The 20,724-nt window shown below is 40.9% G+C and overlaps 2 protein-coding genes across 4 annotated transcripts in view; both read left to right on the top strand.

Moving 5' to 3' along the window:
- The window catches only part of LOC310922661 (protein unc-13 homolog B-like), a 208,411-nt gene that overhangs the window by 93,276 nt on the left and 94,411 nt on the right, over nucleotides 1-20,724 (top strand). The gene's annotated exons all lie outside the window — the stretch shown is intronic.
- On the top strand, nucleotides 15,115-17,517 carry LOC310923118 (uncharacterized protein; the record flags this gene model as incomplete). Its single annotated transcript, XM_083884251.1, has 1 exon — nucleotides 15,115-17,517. The coding sequence occupies one exon, from the start codon at nucleotides 15,115-15,117 to the stop codon at nucleotides 17,515-17,517; it is 2,403 nt and encodes an 800-aa protein (XP_083740377.1).

Genomic DNA, 20,724 nt, shown 5'->3' with positions numbered 1-20,724 from the left:
TCATTATTTATCTGCTGCTGCCTTCTGCAAGGAATATAAATACACAAAATTATTCCCACCAAGAGAAAAGCATATTACTTAAGCCAAGAGATATAAAGGTGAAGGTAGGATAGAAAAAAAGTTCCTCCCTACTTTTTGAAAGCTGGGGCATATGTAGCAATGAGAAGGAAATCTCTGCTACAGGACACAACCTGTTAGCAGAGATAGGTGGGCATTGCTTTGTAGGATTTTTAGTTGTTATTCCTCTGCCATGTTATTACATGATGCTGGACAAGCCGCTCTGGCTTTTGAAAGGGTTTTTCCATTTCCTTTCTCTTAGATCCATGAATTGATTTCTGGTTATTTGGTTTAAGATTCTGGAAGTGAGTTGTCTGAGCAGTAAGTGAAGTAGCTGGAAAACCAGACTTTCTAGTGCTTGATATGCTCCCAGCTTAATTACTTTGAGAAAGCTGGGGTTTGTTGTCCTGAGATGAGTGTTCAGAGAAGAAGCTCTTGACCTGATACTGCCCTTCTTCTTCAGTTGTAATGGGGACTTCGTAACTTCACAGGTATGCTGTCAAAATGCCAATTAAGCTTGAATTACTTCAGTAATATGATGAGGAGTGCCCCTTAGCTCACTGCACATAATGGTAGGGCCTGCCTGTGATATAATGAATAAAGCATGCCATCATGCTTTGAGTAACACCAAGGAAACAGTATTAAATAGTTTCTTGTTCAGTGAGCAGAAGGACACCCTCTTCTAGCTGAGAAAGGGGTTTACCTTCAACCAGAGAAAGAATTGTGGAAGTTCATGAAGAATCCTTGGCACTTATTTCCTTCAGCCAAATCCCTTTGTGTTGGACTGACCTTGCAGAACACATGGACGGTTCTGTGAGAGACAGTTTCCATGTTCTCACTGTCAAGCCAAGGTAGGAAAAACAGGCTCTGCAGTGTCTGAACTAAGCTGATGTGTTGTGGGAAGCAAGGTTGTCCTGCAGACCATTCATACTCTCACGCCTTTTAGCCAGCTATATGTGTTACCAAGTAGTTTTGTACCTGAGATAGGCTTTGAAGGATAAAGAGCAATAAAACCAAGATGTGAAGAGATTAACTAGACCATCTATCTTCTTCAAAAACATACCTTAAAAATGTGTGCACTTCCACTTGTTAAAACCTTCTGGGATAGAGATTTTTTAGCTTCCCTTGATAATCTATGCTCACGGCTGATTAAAAGCTTTTCCGGGTGTCTAACCTAGCTTTCCACTGCTGCAAATTAAGCCTGTTATTTCTTTATCTGTATTTACAATAGAAATGCTGAATAGTTTACTTCCCTTATGCTTGCCTCAACCAGTTCACATTGGAAAACATTTATGTCTACTTGAGGTCTACGTTTCATATCGTCTGCAACTTTTCCTTCCCAGGTTTCTTGATCAAGAAAGCAATTACAGCTCTAACTGAGAGTATACTTACAGGTTTTTCTACCCACAGCACATGTCTGTGCCCAGATGCCTTTGCATTTTAGAGATGCTGATTATTTAATTAGATGTGCAATTAACGCATTGATTGTAATTTTCCAATTTTGTAGGATGTCAAGTCCTTATGTTTTCGATGCTGTTAGGAGGGAGACACATGTAATTTGAAGGAGGAGGCAGCAGAGGGAGAGTTTTCTCTGCTGTAAATGCTTCCTCGCTGGCTGTTGACTTAAGGTACTTAAGCCAACTTCAGTCTAAAAACCAGCATAATACTTAGTAATACCTGTTTCCAGAGTGCGGGCATCTAGCTGGTTAAAATTTTCAAGTCATCTGAGTTCCAGAAGGCACCATCATATTTTGAAGATTCCATCTTCTAACTGTACTTCATAATTAAAAGTAGAGAATGACCATTCAGCTAGAGAATGGCTTCCGTGCTTTCAGATGGGCAGCCAAAACCCTGGACTAGAGCTCTGGGGTTATCCCGATGTTTTTCAGGAGTATATTAAAGAATTTATTAAATATATTAAAGATATTTTATATCTGTCATTGCTGGGGCACACCATGCAATGCTGGAGACAACATGCATCCCACAGCCTGTCATTTGACACAGCTCTGCTTTTAGAGTCTTGTCACCCTGACGTTGAAGGCTGATGTGGGTTGTGAAGAATGGGGTTGTCATTGTCTCGGCACCAGCTTTTGAAGGGAGCGTGGTGTCTGGGAGACAGGGCCTATTTCTGCCCCAGAGTGTTTGGAGCCTACTGAATGAGCAATGAAATAGCCTTTTCTGTGGAGTGTGCAGAACTGATAGTGTTTGGTTTTCTAGTATCCCAAAATCAAAAGTACAAACATCCTCATCAAGACAAGAGAGGGATGAGCAGGTTTAGCACCTCCATTTAAAGGCTGCCTCACATCTCTGAGGAAAAGTATTGCCACTGTAACAATGATTGCTATAAACAAATTAAATAGAGGATGGTAATATGAGGGTTTCTAACTTTATGACCAATACTCCCTTAAGGACTTTGCACCTTAAGACTTCCCATGTGAGATTAGATCTGTTTAGTCTCTGGAGGAATTTTTTGATTGGTGTGGTAGCAGCAGCCTCAGAGGGACAGAGAGGGGAGAACACATTGCAGGCAACTCCATGGTCTCTGATTACTCCTTGCCTGATAAAGATTGGCCTAAACTATGGAGGTGTAAAGTTTGTGGCGCCTATAATATATTAGTGCTATGTTAATTCTTTTTTTTCATTAATCTCACAAAAATCCTACTCTTTGAATCTTATTACATTCTTGGCCTTGGAAATACTCTTCATTCTCAGGTATGTGAAAGTCTTTCCTTCTGTTTGTTCAGATAGGTTGGTATCTCAGTGTTCAGCAGATGTCCTTACAGGCAGATGATGTTAACATATTGAGTATAGTCATATTTCCTATAGAGATGAGTCAGCCAGTGGTTTGGTCTCAGCCATTTACAATAAATGAACTAAGGCTGCTTGTCTTTGGAACATAAAAAGTCCTAATACCTCTGATCTGTAGCATTTGTTTCAATGAGCTAGTGCCATTCTCATTGCCTTTCTATAAAGAAAATAATTCAACTTGTCTGAGAAGAAAAAATAAATTTTTCAAAGAGTGAGAACTTTGGAAACTTTGGGAAAGATTATCTCCTTTGTTTTCTTAAAGTCTTTCAATGTAATTTCAGGCCTTTATGTTTCCATGGTGCTCATGGTGCTGTGGGAAGTACCTGTGCCTTTCTTCCTTTCCAAATTTGTATGTTGCCCTTGCCTTAGCCCTAGAGGGAAAACAAAGCCATTAGTGCTTTGAATAGCACTAATAGCACTTTCTTAAGTTTGTTCTTTCATCTGACAGCAACATCTTAAGTGTATGTTTCATGAATGTGTTCTGGAGCTACTCTAAGGACAGCAGCATTATTGACAGGGCAGTTTAAAATGTCTGCAAATACACAGTCTCATCTCTTCCAGGCTCTGTCTCAGCAGCACTGCTTGGGTTGTGTGATGCACAGCTCCTCAGAGCTGGTGTTCATTGAGGACAGCTGCCAAACAGCAGGAGGTCATTCCCTTTTCATTAACACTTCATCTTTAGACTGCTGATTGATTTCATCTTCTTGTGGCTTTGAAGAAGATAATAAATAGCATGTTTTCACTGCTGAATAAGTTGATAAACTTTACCCTATGTATTTGAGCTTATATTTGAGGCCTAGTGAAGCACTGAACTCAAGCTGCCTTAGCGAGAGCTCTGTGTTTTGGGAGACGCAGTAGGCAGTGTCACCTGGGACAGATGGTTCTTATATTTTTCCCAATGAGATTAAAAATTTGTTTTAGAGAGCTCTTGGCTCAGACATGTCCAAGGCCATTTATCAGGTGAACTAAACCTGAGAGTGAGTTGGGCATTTTTCCCTGCAGTTCTAGACAAGCATTTCTCCATTGATATTTCTCTCTTTACTTCCCCCCACCTTGTTTCTTTGTTTCATCTCTCTGTGTAACTTTTTTATCCTCTAATTTCCATAGCCATTTAATTTTTTGCCTTTTCCAGACCAAGTAGAAATGTTCTTGCTTGTCTTCCTGCAGGGTGAAGGGGCATAAGTGTGCGAGAGGGAGGAGCAAGACCTGTGTTTGAAGAGTGCTCATTTTCTTTTTGTTAATCCGCTTGTGCTCATGAAGGAATTGCCTACTTTTTTACAATTTTATCAGTAATTCAGTACTTTACAGGGAGTCGGAATGAAATAGATAATGAGGATTAAAAAAGAAGAAAGGGTAATGTATACCTCGTAGACATCAAAGCATTTGGCCTATATAGCTGAGCCAGGCTTTATCAGTTCTAATAATTCCCTGCTGGCTCAACCTAAAATTAAAATCCGTTGGTGAATTAAAAAATTGCAGTAAGAAGTATTTAATTTTTTAAGTGGAAGTTTATTTCTCTAGTAGAAAGCAAATAACTCAGTGCTCTGAGCCTTACGGTAAAGCATACACTTTCTCGCAGACTTTTTTATGTGCAAGTCATGCCTATTTTACTAGTGAAATTATTGTCATTATTTCAGAAAAAACCCTCTGAAAACAGAGTCTGTCTCAATATCCTGTGCATTAGGTAAGGGGTTCTAAATACTTGAAAGGTGCCATATTCCTTTCTTCTGAGGGCACCTGGTTTTTTATCTTTTTTACCCACATTGTGAGCTGTGATAAGGGCAGTGACATTTCCCAACACTTCCTTGCTCATGACCTCCTTTCGTATTGTCCCCTGGCTCTGTCTGATGAGATTTGCTCACTTTTTCCATGTGTTTTTCTCTCCTGTTCCTGTAATACAGCCATGGGAGTACTGAGATTTTATGTGGCAGTGTTTGGAAAATTGCATGGGCTCTTTGCATCTCAGGAACTATGGCTGGAGCATTGTGTTTGACTGTTGTGGTACATTTTTGGCTTTGATGTGTTACTGTCTGGTACTGATGGCTACAGGGATAGGCAAAGACCAAGGATGGAAAAGATGGGAAGGACAGAGGCAGTGATGGCAAGATGACTTTTCACCACTTGTAGTAGGATCTTTGGATAGAGTAAGGCATTTAAAAGCCTGTGAGGCTGTCTAATCGTTGCCTATTATTTTCTTTTTAAACTATTGTTATATAAGAGACTTCTCTCAAGATCTTTCTCATCTTACTCATAGGCAGAGCTTTGAAGATTCTAAGTGCCATTCAAATCCTGGATTGCATTTTATTTTCTTGACTGGGCAGTCTTCATCCTTATGTGAATGAATTTGATGCAGAGCTTCAACTCTGAGCTCGAGGGCTATAATTGCTGTGTTTAGTAGAATCATTCCTTATTGCAGTTGGACTTAGTGCTCTCAGTTGGGCAGGAACCCTGTTTGCTTGGCAGAATGCAAACATCTGATGAGATACTCAGGGTCAGATTCTTATAATCCTTTAAAGTTGAATCGCTTTTCAAAATCTGACCTATACTCCCTGCCCTGCAGCAAGGGAAAGAGCAAAAATGAAAGAGTGTTCTGGGGGATGGAGGATATGAGAGACCACAAGGAACATAAGTCTTACAGAGGATCTGAAAGGAGGTTGATGGCATAATTCCTCTGCTTGACTGAAAGGTGCAGTGCTGTAGCTGCACAAGGAAAGAACAGGGATACAGCAGTGGTGCTGCTGAGACCAAGTATTGTGCACTGTGGCATTAGTCTGTATGTGAAACTTGTTACCCAAAACAAACAAATGAACCAGGACACCAGACTGGCCGTTAACAGCTAGCACTACAGCAAGATGCTGGGATGGAGCTGTGGGAGCAGAGGGTTGGAGATGCCAGGAGAATATCCACTGTGGTGAGAGCAGGATAGGGAGCACAGTGATGCTTGTGGAAGAAGTGGTGAATTAAAGTAGATATTGGTATAGGTAAGATATTGAAGGGGAAGTATCGTTCACAGCAAGGCTGGCTCACAAGGAGGTAGGAGGCATTTGAACAGATGGGAGGATAGTGGCATTTCCACAGCTAAGTCATATAGGCCTCTTCAAAATCCCTCCCCACTGTGAAAAGACACTGTTTTGAAAGATGCAGTGAGTTGTTCTTGAGCAACACCAGCACTCACACAGTGCCTTTGATGCTAGAGGCAGAGAAACAGTATTCAGGAAGGAGGTGGGTGTTTGTGTTGGGTGCACAAAGAGGAGGGACAGGATAAAGGGAGCATTTGTGGGAAGAGGGGTGTGAACATGGATCAACTGGCCAGCGAGGTTTTCTTAGTGGCAGTCTGTTGGATGCCCCTGGGGCAGGTTGAGGGGTAGATAAATTGTGTCTTTAATTCAGGCACTTCTTGCAGGATGAGTGCCTGCTGCTGCTCACTCCCAGGAGAGAAGTGTCAGTACAACGTGAGTGGATCCGATTCTGTGCACAACACTTCTGCAGTCATTCTTTTATGTAACAATGTGACTTTTATTTTTGGGAAATGAGAGATCAACGGGTGTTCAATCCCCCACACTTGTAGCAGAGCTGGTACTAGTCTTCCTTGGAAACTGGATTCATTTCAGCAAGGGCATAGCTGAATCTTGTGGGTTAGTCAGGGGGTGAACAGGAGAGATAAAAATAAACCTCCATCTCAGAGCTGGGCAAAAAAATCTTCTTGGAGCTGATTAATTATGTTGAGTCCTGGGCTTTTTTCCCCAGCCCCCCTTCTCCACAGTCCTGCAGGATGCCAGAGTGCTTTTCCAGCGGAGATCCGCTTGCTGCGCTGCACTGCCTGCTCTCGTAACGCCAAAGGAGTGCGTTTTGTCTTTAGTCAGATTGGCTCCATCAGTTCGTATTTCCTTCTGAATGGATAATAAAGTGGAAAATCATTTTGAGGCGAGGAGTGAAGCGAGGAGGCTGCGTGTGTGAGGAGCTAGGCAGTAGGCAGCTGACGAGGAGGAGTAAAGTAGCTGCACAGCTTTCTCTCTGCCTCTGAAGTACAATATTTTCTGTTGAGTCACATCTGAAGAGAAGGTTGAAGTTTTAACTGTACTTGGTACAGCCTGAGGAAGGGAAAAGATGCACTGTGGTGGGGAACTAAAGAATTTCTGTTGAGGGATGCTGCTGGAAGCCAAAAGGATTTCTGCATTTTTAGCTTTTGAAATCATTAGCTTCTGCTGGTTTTTGCTTTTTGGATTTTTAATAGCTGTTTGCATTTTTTATTCCCTTCAACATGCCTTCAACTTTACATGATTTTTCATGCTAGTGCTGCTGTGGAATGGGAAACTCTCGGTGCCTTTAACGTTGCTTTCCCTGATACCTCAGATGGGACACCAACAATATGTTGATAATCTCCATAGTGAAAGTTCATTATCCAGTGAACCTTTAACAACATTAGGAATTCTTCAGGACATGTATTTTCTATGAGAACAAGCTGTTGTATTCTATAGTTTTCTATTAATTCTATACATTTCCTTTACATTTTAACCTTTTGTTTTGTTTTGAAGCAGCAAGGTAAGTGAAAGATTGAAACAAATGAAATGCCTGGGTATAAACTGCAAGTAGGCAGCAGCCAAGGAGAATTGCTCTTTATTTTTAGAGTGGGCTCTCTGTGTGCGTGTGTGTGTTTACTTTAGCAATACAATAGCTCCATTGGAAGCTGACTGGATTTAAAAATGTGCTTTGTAAAAACAATTTACACTTAGTATGTTCATTTGTATGCTCTATTTCTTAGTTTTTGTTTTCACCCATTAGACACTAATTGTAGATTTCTTATGACTGGTATAATTGAGGTTGTGTCTGTTTATTTCTCATACTTCTCTGTTAGGAGGGTTTGTATCTCAGCTGGAATTTGACATCAAAATCACTGTGGGAAGAAGAGTTAAAGGGGAAGGAGCTTGGGAAAATTTAAATTTTGTCATTTGAGAAGCAAATAACTTGAAGTAATTAAATTACTAGTTTGATTCTTCCTTAAATATCAATAAGGAAGGGGGATTTTTTTAACACAGAGTATTTGTCATTGGCCTGATTTCTTGTGCTGAGAAGCTTGTGAGTTGATGAGATGGAATGACTGGCATGCAGGAGGAACGAGGATACTGTACAAGCTCGTGAATCAGAGCAGATGGTGTGACTGTTTTCAAATATCTTTTCAGTTTTCATTTCATTTATATGGGCAGGTTTCTTTTGCGAATGGACAGGCCTTTTGGGGATAAACCTGAAGACTTAATACAGAATGCTAAGGTACTCAGTCTCTGAGATGAAAAGGGGAGAGCTTATAGAAGTAAAGCTGCACTTTTATCCCAGGAGGATTTTACTTGCCACGTGCTATGTTTTAATGTCATGAGCTGTAAAACCCTAATTATTCCATTTCCTGCATATGGTACCTTCACCCAGCCTGGCTGAACACTGCCAAGTGTCTGTCCTAAGGGAGTGCAAAACAGGTCAGAACCAGTAAGATCGTGTAGAACCAGTCTGTACCAGTTCTGTGCTCTGACAACAGAAGTTGGGTCTCCTAATTTATCCCCTTGTACTGGCGAGTGCTGCCTGTCCCTCCTCTACCTGAATGTTCTTGTGAGCTGAGGCATTGTCACCTAGAAAACCAGCTCCAGACATCCTCATTGAGTCATCAGAGTTTTAAGAAAATCCTTACTAATGAGTAGTTTATAGTGGTTCTTGTCAGAAAAGCAAGACTTGGAGCGTTCACACTATTGGTCCAGCAGTAGTTCAGCACAGAGCTGTAAGTTGGATTGCAAGTAGAGGAGAGGCACATTACATTCTGTTTCTGTTAGTCTAGGCAGAGCTCTTAGCGTAATTTAACTTATTTAAGCCAGAGGTACTGTGTTTGTACTGCTGGTGTTGTCTGTTTTCTTTCTGGTTAGAGGTAGTTGAATAATCAGAAACCTTTCCCCAAAGTCTGGCAGACATTTCTAGAGTTTTCATCCCATGGCCAGCCGACTTGTCAGCATGCCATAATAATTTTGTTTCAGTTCTTGGAGCTGTTTCCTTTAAACAAGAAGTTGCTCCTTAATCCTGGCCCATGTACTCAATATAAGGCTTTGTTCTTAGGATCCTGATTTGGTATAAGTCTGTTTTAAGGAACAATTAATGCTTTAGGTTGTCATGGGCAAGCCACCAACTGATTGATTTAGCTGTGCACAAAATCCACATGCTTTGGAAATACTCAGTTCAGGGTGCTGCTGAAGCTAATTATTTCCTTATTTGCTCTTAAACTCCTGATAGCTGCTGCTCAGGTTTTGTATTTGCTGGAAAGGAGTGAAGTTTTTACATAAGATAGACAGAGGCAGCTGTGATGGCTATTTTCAGCAGTCAGTTATCCCTTTTGCCTTTTCCTCAGCACAGGGTTGTCTCAGAACTAGGCAGGTGCCTCAGAGTTAGCTTGCTGCTCACCAGGCATGAGCCTTTGCACTGCCATGGTCGGCAGCTTGCAGCTTGTGCCTCCCTCTGTGCTTGGGGACAACCCCTATTTCTGTCTCTGGATGCCGCCTTTTCCTGGCTGCCAGGTGGTGACAGACCTCGTTTGTTACTGCAGGCAATGCATTGCTATGCCAGGCACTGCTGCCTCCAGCCTGCATGAAAAGCTGGGATAGAAGGATGCAGAGGGAATGAGCATGTTGAAGCACTGAAGAATGGAAGGGCTGTCTGGTGCTAAGTACCCTCCAGGGGTTCCCAAGGCAGCTGGACTTAAAACTTGGGCGTCTCAGTCCTTCTCCATCTGTCCTCACAGAAGGGATGCTGTCTGGATGACAGACATCAGTCCCCATTTTACAGAAAGCTGAGACACACTTAACTTCTGGGTTTTTTTCCTTGGTCAGCTGGCCTCGTGTAAAAGATGAGAAATAAGTGTGATGTGGGAGGTGCAGAACTGGATCAGTTTTCCACCATGAGGGCGACCAATTGACCTCACCTGACCTTTTTTGTCACTTCTATCAAATTGCTCTGTAAAGTTTTTAAATGTTGTTTTTTTTCCTGAAATGTGTCAGATATGAAGGCTGGCTGTCATTGATACCTTCATTGAAGTGTTTTGTCATAATTTTTGCTTAGCTGTATTGAAACAAATGTTGCATCTACAGATACAACCTGGAAAATATATGTGGAAGTATTTAAAAACTTATAAAGTTCTACAGATAGGGCTGGGATGTGGTTTTGCAGCTAGTGCAGTAATTCCCAAACAGGAAGCATCGAGGCTTGGCAGCAGGGGGACTGTGAATGGGTTACCAAGGGACTGAGTAATAGTTCTTACATTGTTTTATGTAAAATTATTGTCATCCTTTTGTAATTACTGTATTTTCAATGGCATGAATGTATTTCCTATTCAGTCCACTGTGGAGTTCCTCTGTTCTGCACCTTACTTTCAGCCTAAATGTCCTGAGGTGGAGGTGTTTCTCAATAGTATGTTTTGTTCTCCAGCTCTGCTGCTTTTTGACCAGGATTGCTCAGTATCTTGTTGTTCTAATCACCCATGCTAGCACTCAAAAGTTAGAATTTTTGTTAATTATTGGAAGAAGGTTTGAAGAAAGACACATTCTCAGCAGCAAAACAATAATGCCATGTTCAGGTATGATCCAACCCAAAATTAAATCTAATTATATTAATTAGAAAATTGCAGGCTCGTCTCCAGAAGTCAAACAGCATAACTGATGATAACCCTTCATATCTCTGTCAAGCCTAGTTAGGATTCTTTTAGCAATTATTGTGTTTAAAAATGCTATAATATTCTCAGGAAGAGTCAATGTTTCAGTATGCTGAGTGCTGGGGCGATGTTGCTATGGCAGCCTTAGCCATGATTTCTTTCTCTTTTAAATGCCAAAATCTTCTTCCCCATAATGTCCTGCCTTTTAGTTACTGGTATCCTTCATGTTTAAATCACACTTTATAAAGTAGCAAGACCATTTATCAGGCATTTTATTTATTATTACTTTTCCTGGTGTAATTTCTAGTACAGGTAATGCAATACCACTTTGTGTGGACGATACTGCAAATATAATCTAATTAAAAAAATTTCACTCAGTAGCATGAGTCAATAGCCAGAGAAGCTGTGGTGAAATGTTTTTCTGATCATAGTTATTTGTTTTTATATCTCTTTGCTGGGTTCCTTGAACATCACATCTTCCTGAGGTACCAGCACCTTCTAATGTGACATTGTGGGCTAAAGGTGTCTCAGTATTAACCTTAGTATGATGAAAACCAGATAGCCATTAACAAGAGTTGTCAGATATCAGAATGAGCTGCCCATGGGAGTGCTGGAGTCACTATCCCTGGAGATATTTTAAAGACATACAGATGTGGCACTCAGCTATATGGTTTAATGGTGGGCCTGGCAGTGCTGGGTAAATTGTTGGATTTGACGTTAAAGATCCTTTCCAACCTAAACAATTCTGTGATTCTGTAAGAGGTACATACCTCATTTTAGCAGAGTTTTTGTGCTCTCATGCCCTTTTCTTCCACCAGACTGTAGCCAGCCCACTGCAGTGTGGGGCAGTGCTGAAAGCACACAATGGTGCCTTTGTTTTGAACCCTGGTGGTCCAGTGTCTCACAGAACTGAAGATGCTGATGAGAGGGTGTTGCAGTCACCTCCTCTCTCCCTGATGAAAGCCTGGGTCTCTGTTTTATGCTGTAAACATAAAACATGGCTGATCCCCAGCTGATGAGTAGACATAATGTAATTGCATTTTATTTCTTCATGAGATTTCTCGTGTTCTTTTTTTCTCATTCATGGATGCTGGCATGACATGTTTTTACTCCTGTTGTCATGGCAAATCTGTATGTCAGGAGAAAAAGTATCTGTTGTTCATGTATTACAAGGCTATTTCAGAAGTGTGTCCAGTGACAACGTAATGAGTATTTGTGCTAGCTCACCTGTTTCCCATCTCTAAAATCCTAGTACGTCAGCATTGTGTTCATGAGAATAGCAAAGTAAGCCAAACATCCCCAAGTAAAGCAGCAGTGTATTGTGAGCTTGAGCTTGACTGTTTCAGGAAGTTGGGGAACATAGAAATGGTGGTACCTGTGCATGCTGATCTCCTGCACATCCAGAGACAGCTGCACTGAACTGAGCATGGAATTCTCCTGGAAGGAAATGCCTGATAGCAAGGCAGTCAGAACAAACCTTGTGTAGTCAGTGAAAGCTTTCAGCATCTGGCAGGACACCAGGATCCAAATATTATTTCCTGATGGACTTGATTTCTTGTTATGTGTTAATGTAATTCCTGGAGTGATCCTGGAAGAGAAAAAGAGTTCAGCAGAGATTTGAATCTAGATTAAGTTTTGGAGTTTTTTCCTGGGCGAACCTGCATTAACTTTTATTATCACTTCCCATGTCTGTGCTACAAAAAAGCATGGCTCTAACACAGACAACACGAGAGAAATAAGGGATCTTTATAGGAGGAGACAAGTTGCAGAGCACCTGATCTGGAATGTGGAAGGGAACAGGAGCACGCCAAGAGCCCTGGGTGGAGAAGAGGAGGAAAGGACGTGGCAGAAGGTGCAGAGACATTTTGGGACCAGCCCACAGAATGAGTGAATGCTCAGACCTTCAGGTCTGAGCATGGGCTTGGGGTGGGGAATGGAGGGAGGAAGCCTGCAGGAGAGGGACAGAGAGGGCAATTCTCTTACTTGATTCTTGACATTCCAGTCGGTGGGTAGTGGTTTGATCTTTAGTGGTAAACAGTGATTTCCATTCATTTCCATCCACTGTAGAGAGAGGTAGAAAGGCTTCCCTCTGAGCCAGAGCTGCTGTCCACGTGTTCTGCTCTGGCCTTGTTCCCAGCTTTGGAGGAAACAATTTCTGTCCTCCTTGGGGGAAGATGGAAAGGTACTGCTGGTATTTAAAGAAATCAAAGATGTGCTTTTGAAAATCTCCAACAAAGTAGCTACTCTTATGTGTGTGTGTGCATATATATGCACACACACACATATATACATACATATATTTACATACATGAACACACCTCTATATATACATATATGCATATGCCACAAATACTATATATAAATAAAAATGACAGCATTGTACTGTTTGCACTCAGCTGCCAGCTTTGGAACTTGCTGCAGTCTTGCAAGTAAGTGTTCAGCAGGAAAAAGTGATTTCTGTAAAAAACTGCTGCTCTTGAGTGTTGTAGCAAAAGAAGTGAGAGTGAGCTCTGTCTTGAATTGGTTTTAGTTCTTTTTTTAACTAAAGAGATCATTATGCCTCTCTGGTGCCTTGAAAGCTGCACACAGAAGGAAACATGAAGACTGAGCTTTCTAATGGAAACCTTGCACAAACATATGTAAGCTTTTCTCCTAGCACTTGGAGCTAAATATGCTGGACAATATTTTAAATGAGCATTTCTGTGTGCTACCCTCAAGCAACATGTGTAGGGAGCTCTTTTTTTTGCTGCTGTTGAATTAAATTGCTTACTCTCCAAGGGTTCACTTCTTACAACTGGTACAGAAGTGATTTTTTGATGTTAAACATCAGTTGTCCACTTAAGTGAAAGTGGCTAAACTATGTATGCAGTGGAAGAAGAGAGTTTGAGAAAATATTCCTTATGTCAGCCCTGTTTTATGAAGAAATAGAGGAAAAAAAAAACACCAAACAAAAAATCCCAACTGTTTTTTCTGGACCAATGGTCTGAAAATTCTAGAAAATTAAAACTTAACTTTCTTTAAAGAAGCTAGCAAACAATTCACAGAGAATTTGTTTAGCCTACAAAAGGGCTTTTATTGCCTTTGGTATAGGAGTTCAGCTGAGATGCTTGATGATGGGACTTAAACCTGAAACACAGATGCAGCTTCTTTTTTAGCATATTAATTAAGCTCTTATTAGAGAGATCGGTATTTGCAATACTGCTTCCCCCAGACCAAAAAACACCCTGCCCCTTCCTGCTCACAAAGTGAAACAATAAAAATGGAAGACAATTACCATAGGTCTTAAATTAAACAAGAATATGAGAAAGATGATGTGCTTCAGGCAGCAAGTCCAAACTGAATCATCAAATCATCACTTGTTTTCTACAGTCACTTTGCCTCCAGGAGGAGGATCCTGTGTGGGTCTCTTTTGTGCCCTGCTCTCTGGAGGAAAAAACTGATTGTGTGTTGCTTAGTAAGTAGGCCAGTAAAAGCACATGGAGGTTTAAAGTAGTTAACATTGTGGGGGGTTTTGTTTTTATTTTGCTCATTACAGAGGGGATTTAAATCAGGGAAAATAATCAACTGCAAAATCTCCAGAGCTGGAGTAGAAGTGACATGCGGAAACTTCATCCTGTCAGCTCAGCCTGTTTGTGCATATGCTGAGTGTGGCATACTTAACTGCAGGTTAGCTTGGGAGCTTGCAAGCTTTGAGGTTTTTTTTAGTTTGGTTCATTTTTTGGAATTTTTTTTTTTTACTGCTTCATTGCAAAATATTAAGATGAAAATACTAAAATAGCAGAAAGGTTTTACTCCTAAAATCTGCCATCCATTCTTCTTGCCATTACATCACTTTGTGCAATTCCTGTGGGCTAGCTGGTACTGCACCAAGTTAAATTTGCTTTGGTTTGAAGAAAGAAAGGATGAAGATTGCAAACTTGAAAGGAGAGGAAATATGCAAGGACAGAATTTCTAATGTCAGAATTTTGTATTTGGGGGATATTAAATCAAACAGTGCACAATTGCCAGGAGCTCAAGCTTGAGAGTAATTTGCAAACCTGGTAGAAAAACGATGACAGAATTATTTTTTCAATTTGACCTTTTTTTTTTTTTTTTTTTTTTCACTCTCTTGAATAGAAGAGGGAGTGAGGAATACTTATTCTAACAAAAACCTGATCAGGGGAGGTGGCCAAAACCAAGACAATGCCTGTACACTTTAAATAGCACATCCTCTTTCTGTCTGATTTTATGTGTATGCTGGTTTTAGGTTTTTGTGGGTTTTGTATTCTTCTGCTTGAGTTACCTTGGATATTTCTATCTGAACCAAACTGTAATTTTTTTTCCCCTCTTTTGGTAGCTGCCTCATGACAGAATAAAAACTGGATGCAAGTTGTGCATTGGGAAGTGATTGATGTGTGCTTGAGCAGCTTGTAGCACTATGAGAAACACAGGTGCAGCTGATGATGTTTGCTAGAAGTAGATTGAAAAAGCAAGAAAATGAAATTTCACTTCTGCACAGAAAACCTGTTGTAAAACTGCAGGGCAGGAAGCAATTCCGGAAGCAAAAACTCCATTTGTTTCTGCGGGACAAGATGAAGAGGCTTCTCCAAGGCCAGGTAGATGATAATTCAAACCACGCACATCGCTGCCAGCTCTCCCCAGTGGAGATTGAATCAGACATGTTTGTTTGTGGAATCAAGAGAAGCTCTCCAAGCACCGAATTTTCCACAGCTGGAGGGGACTTTCATCAGCTTGGAGGACATGATTCCCAGGGAGTGAGTGAAGTGTGTGTTGGTGAGGTGGAACTGAACTGGGGTGGCTATGTAAAAATACCATGTTCAGTTCAGCAGAATAAAAAGGACTTGCAGGGGAGTTCTTCTGATGGTATCACACAGACCTCTTCTGAATTAAAGGGCAGAGTGTCTGAGGGGCAGGACCTTTCTTCCCTCAGCATTACCATGAGCTGGAGGGATGCAGCTGAAAGGCAAGTGTGCTTTCCCCAGGAAAAGACCATTGCATACAAGACTAGAAGGCGGCAATCAAGAGACCGCTCAGCTGATGTGGTTGATTACATTGTTAAAGAGCTACAGGGAATAAGTCGAATCCAGACAGAGATTGCAGAGCTCCGTCAGCATCTCACCTTGATAAAAGGCTCAGTGGATGAAGTCTCCAGCTGTGTGGACACGGTCTTGAGCGAGATAGAAGGCCTGCAAAGTGGTTCTGGTGGCAAAACCCAAGGTACACATGCTCGAGAGCCAAGACGGGAGGTACAAAAGGAAGAACCAGTGTTATATTTTTATGGCATCCCAGAGAGAGATGACGAAAACACAGTAGAGCTTATCTGCAGCTTTTTATCTGAATATCACTGTTTCAATGGTATTCAGTGCAGTAAGTATATAAAAGATGCTTATAGGTCAGATATTGGTACAGGCAAGCCATTAATGCCAAGACCAGCAGTTGTAAAACTTGTGAGTCCTGAACAGAGAGACTTTATTTTACAGAAGTCTATCCTTCTGCAGAGCTCAGGGGTTCGGGTTGCTACCAGTGAGGAGCAAAAGCGACAGAATGGCCAGAGGGGCCAGAAAACAGATTCAGTCTCTTCACAGTCTGGATTCAAGAAAAATAATCAGAACTCAGTGAATCCTGCTGGAGCTCAGAGAACTGATGCAATTGGGCACCTTCAGATGGACTCATGCCAGGTTAAGTATAAAAGCATGAGTAGGAAAACACAGTGTACAGAGGAGAGACTTGATTCTGTGCAGAAGTCAGCCTTGAACAAGAAAGACACCTTGATACCTGAAACTGGAAAGGAAGCACAAACACTAAGCTGCAGTGAGCAGCCTTCAGATGACAGGGACATTTGCCAGGCCCTTGCTGAACCTCCACAGGTGGCCAATTCACCTAAATCAGGTGATGGAAATCACTGCTGCTCCTCTGACTCTTCGGGCCATGCAAGCCAGATGTGTGCTTCAAGTAATGGTAGTGAGCAGAGGCTTGACATTAAAAGCGTCACTGAGAATTCTTCTTCTCTTCTAGAAAAAGATGAGGGGATAACCACAGAAGAAATTGAAACAGACTATGATAACTCTTGCAAATTTACCAGTGCAGAGAAAAGTGATGTTCAAAGAGAAGATGTTTCTAGTGGGGTGACAACCATTAGCTATGATCATACAACAGATGAAATGGCTGATAGTAGTGACAGCTTGAAAGATATGATCCAAATGGACCTGAATGATCAAGATCCAACTGATCAGGTCTTTAGGGATGTCCTGGAAAATTCCCAGTATTTCCTTGACCACTCTCGGGACAACATTGATCTTGTAGACATGAAGTTTTACACTAATAAGCTTGGGAAAGCTATTCACCACTTCAGGTCTGCTCTGCAAGTGGTGTTCCATAAACTGGAGACAAGTGATTCTGAAATCCTGTTGGAAAATGATAGTGGCTTACAGATGGATGATGAGAACACACTTATGCTGACCAGTTCAGGTATGGGTGGCAGCTCTGACTATTTTGCAGAAACCCCTCCTAGTCAGTCCTCTGAGAGCCAGGCAAATGCAAATGTCAACAGTGAAGCATCTACTCAGATGCAATTTGCTTCTTCTGGTCTTCCCTCTGTTTTGCACGAGCCTCCTGTTTCCAGTATGCTGCCATCATCTGACTGTGAAATCCCTACAGGGCAGCAGTTACCTCCTGGGGAGGCTGGGGAAGATGAGAACCATCCACCTGAGCCAGCAAAGGAGTGCAGGCCCATGAGCCTTGACAAGGTGTGCGCAGAGACCATCTACCTGAACAAATGCATCAACAATTTCAAAAATGTGCTGAGGGAAAAGAGACAAATGCGTAGGAGACTCTTAAAAGAATTAGCACAGGAGGGAAACTGGATTTCTGCTGAGGAGACAAATTCAGGTAAAATGAAAAAAAAAGTTTTTAAGGAGATGTCAAAATCTGGTATTTATGCAGCCAGCGGCCAACATTCTGTGGGTGAACTGTGAACATTCTGTGAGTTTGTTAAAAGTTGTGAGCAAATACTTACAAGGACAAGTACGTGCACTGTACAACAGTACTGACAAAACCTCCTGAAATTTACTGTGTAACACACTGAAATGCAAGCTTCACCTTTTTTTTTTCTTTGAGAGGGAGATTTAGCTTTTTCAAAATAGCAGGTGTTAAGGTTTTTCGTCATAATTCGTGACTTGGTTTCTTGTTAAATATAATAGCTAAGACATGTGATAACAAAGTGTGCATTTGAGCTATAAGTAGCCAGATTTGCAGTTTCGTGAGTTGAGTGGATCTAGACTTAAAGTGACTCCATCACAAAGTGGGAGTTTTCAGTGTTTAATCACTGCTAGATGTTATCCTAGTAAAGACCTTTAAAAATAATCAATAGTAGTAATAATAATGATAATAATAATTTAAAAATGGAAAAGTTGAGACTTGTATTTTGATATTGTTTCCATAACTTGTCCATGCTGGAAATTTTTTTGTTTCTGGGGAAATACATCCCTTATTTCCAGCACAGATTTTGAAATGTGTGACCACAGCAGATGTGAGCTGATACAGTGGTGGAACAGTGTTGCTAAACCATTTCCTGAGGCTGTGGGAGATAGAGCTGACTGGCATATTTTCATGGGACATGTTTTGACAACCTCGATGTGCTAAAACAGAACCTGAAGTGTAGGTCCATCTTCCCCCTTCCTCTCCAGGCAGTGAGAAGGCTTTCTCAGTGTCATCTCTACAAGTCACTACATATTTAAGGAACGAAGTTTTGTTTCAAGAGTGGAAATTATTTTAACTGCAGCTTGAAATTTTCATGTACTTATTGTGAGCTTCCTTGTATCAAATACTATGTTCACTCTTTTTGCAATCATGAACACTGGTCAGAATGATCAGGGAGCTCCTCTCCCCACTGAAGAAATCATCTAATGCCAAGTGCTTTTCCAGTGACTCTGCTTTCATTGTGTAGAAACAATCTGTCAGCCTGTGTTTGATTTCTCTACCAGTCATCTTCTTAGTTGTGCTGATCATAAAGCTGGTTATCACCTCTCTGTTTTCTTATTTTATACCAGGACTTTAGTATAGAGTTGGCTCAATCAGATTTTAATGAGGAAAACGCTGGGATTAGTTAGTGGGCTTGACACACACACACACACACACACACACACACACACATATATATATATATATATATATTTTTTTTTTTTTTATTTTATTTTATTTTTATTTTTTTTTTTGGTAGTGTTTGTGTGGTGCTCAAGTCCTGGACATACGTCCTAATTTTAGAACCTGAGGGAACAGACAGTGGTTTGGATTAGCATGTGCCACAGTACAGCAGAAGTACCAAAATAGCCTGTTTGTGAATGTGAGAGGAGGCTGCTCATCTCAGCAGAGTTTGAGCAGCACAAGCATGTTCACAAGCCAAGAAGTAGCCAAAACAATTGAGGAGGAGTAACAGAGGTGCTCTTTGTACCTTAGATCTGGCTCCAGGGTGAATTGGGATTTCTCATCCTCCCTGGCTCAGTTCTCTTGAACATTATCCAGTGATACGACAAAAAGTTGGGGCACTTGTGTGCCACTCCCATAAAGGTAGATCTTATAAGGTAGACTTGGCAGTTGAAGCTATAAAAATAAGTGTGTGATGAAGTCACGTGTAGGAAATGTGCTTTGAGAGACAAAGGAGTCAAAGGTAGTAGAAAAAAGTGGATGAAGGATAAGAAAAGTGAGACCTTGGGGAAAAAAACCTGGAGATGCCAGGAAGCAAAGCAGCCCAGACCCTGACAGTTAGACAGGCAAAGAGCTGGAACTAGATGATCTTTAAGGTCTCTTCCAACACAGAACATTCTGTGATTCTCTGAAGGAGTATTGTTTTGGCATGTATTTTTCAAGAAAGAGAAGCTACAGTTTTATGTCCTGTTTCAATGTATTCAAGTTTGAGCTAAGCTTTTATTTTCTTCCTTTGCAGAAAGCATTATACCTGGAATGCAATGAAATGCTGTTGGTTTGCTTTTTTCCCCCAGCTGTAGATGATTGTTTGTGTCTTTAAAAATGTAATTTATTGTTAATGGCCTTTTCAATTCCTGGATAAGGTCCACTGAAAACCCAGGTCTGCAGCTGTTTCTTTGTTCTGAACCTGAACCTCACATTTGCTCAAAAGTTCAGTTCAAGGTATTTTCTTGAATGTGTTTGGCAGCAGCCTCCAGCAAAGAAATGGAAGATAAGTTTGAAGGTGTCGGTAAATATGCGTGTTTTGGTGAATCAGAGATGATGCACTGGCATAAAGGTTTAAATTATTTATAGTTGGACACAGATGCAAATTGTCGGAAGAACTTGGAACTTGGCAGATGTATATAAATAATTATTGTGTTTAGCTGGAAGTCAAAAGGAAAAAAAAAAAAACATTCCCTGAAAATCTGAGGAAGCTTTTAAAGTTTGAATTTCAGAGAAAGCAAGAAAAAAGTGTAAGTGAAGATCATGATAGTTTGAATTTGTTTAAAGTAAAGCCTTGAAATGCTAGAGATTTTATGAGATTTAAGGTGGTGACTGCTGAAAAGTGAAATGGTGAAAGAATTGTATGATCAGGGTTTAGCCAATTTAGTCACCATTGATGAAGATGTGAGTGCACATGCTGTAGTGAAACACAAGATTTTAAATCTGTGTCTGTAGTTACTCAGAGCTTTGCCAAATTTTATATTTGGCCTGAAACTGTCCCTAACAGGCTTAAGCTGACTGGGCTCAGAAATCAAAGATGAATATGGATTTTAAGCCAAAATGGGTTTTTTTGTGTTTTAGTTTAGTTTTGGGGGTTTTTTTTAATTATCCAAAAATTAGTCTAATGCAAGATTTATTGCTTTGTGTTTGTATAAAAATAAGTTTGACCTATATTTGAGAATCTCTGGTGCCTTGAGGTCTTAAAATTTGGCAGTGCTAGCCTGTGTCAAGGAATTTTCTATGGAAAATCAACCCCAAATGAGCGGAGTGAATACGCTTTTGAAAAATATATAGTTTGCATATGCTCATTGGTAGCTTGCTACTGTTGAGCTGTTGCATTGCCAGAGACTCCATCTGTCCTCAGTGTTTTCCAGCTGGGGGCTTAAAGCAGGGTTTCCCAGCTTGACGTGACTGAGAGTCGCAGCAGACCTGAGAGGGGACACCAGTCCAGATCTCCCACATCTTCTGTGCTTCAAGACTCCACAGGAGAGGCC

The sequence above is a fragment of the Zosterops lateralis genome, assembly GCF_965231275.1.
Source record: "Zosterops lateralis genome assembly, chromosome: Z".
Classification (NCBI taxonomy): Eukaryota; Metazoa; Chordata; class Aves; order Passeriformes; family Zosteropidae; genus Zosterops; species Zosterops lateralis.
Note: the sequence above shows the minus strand (reverse complement) of the source record. Positions and strands in the feature narration are given on the sequence as shown.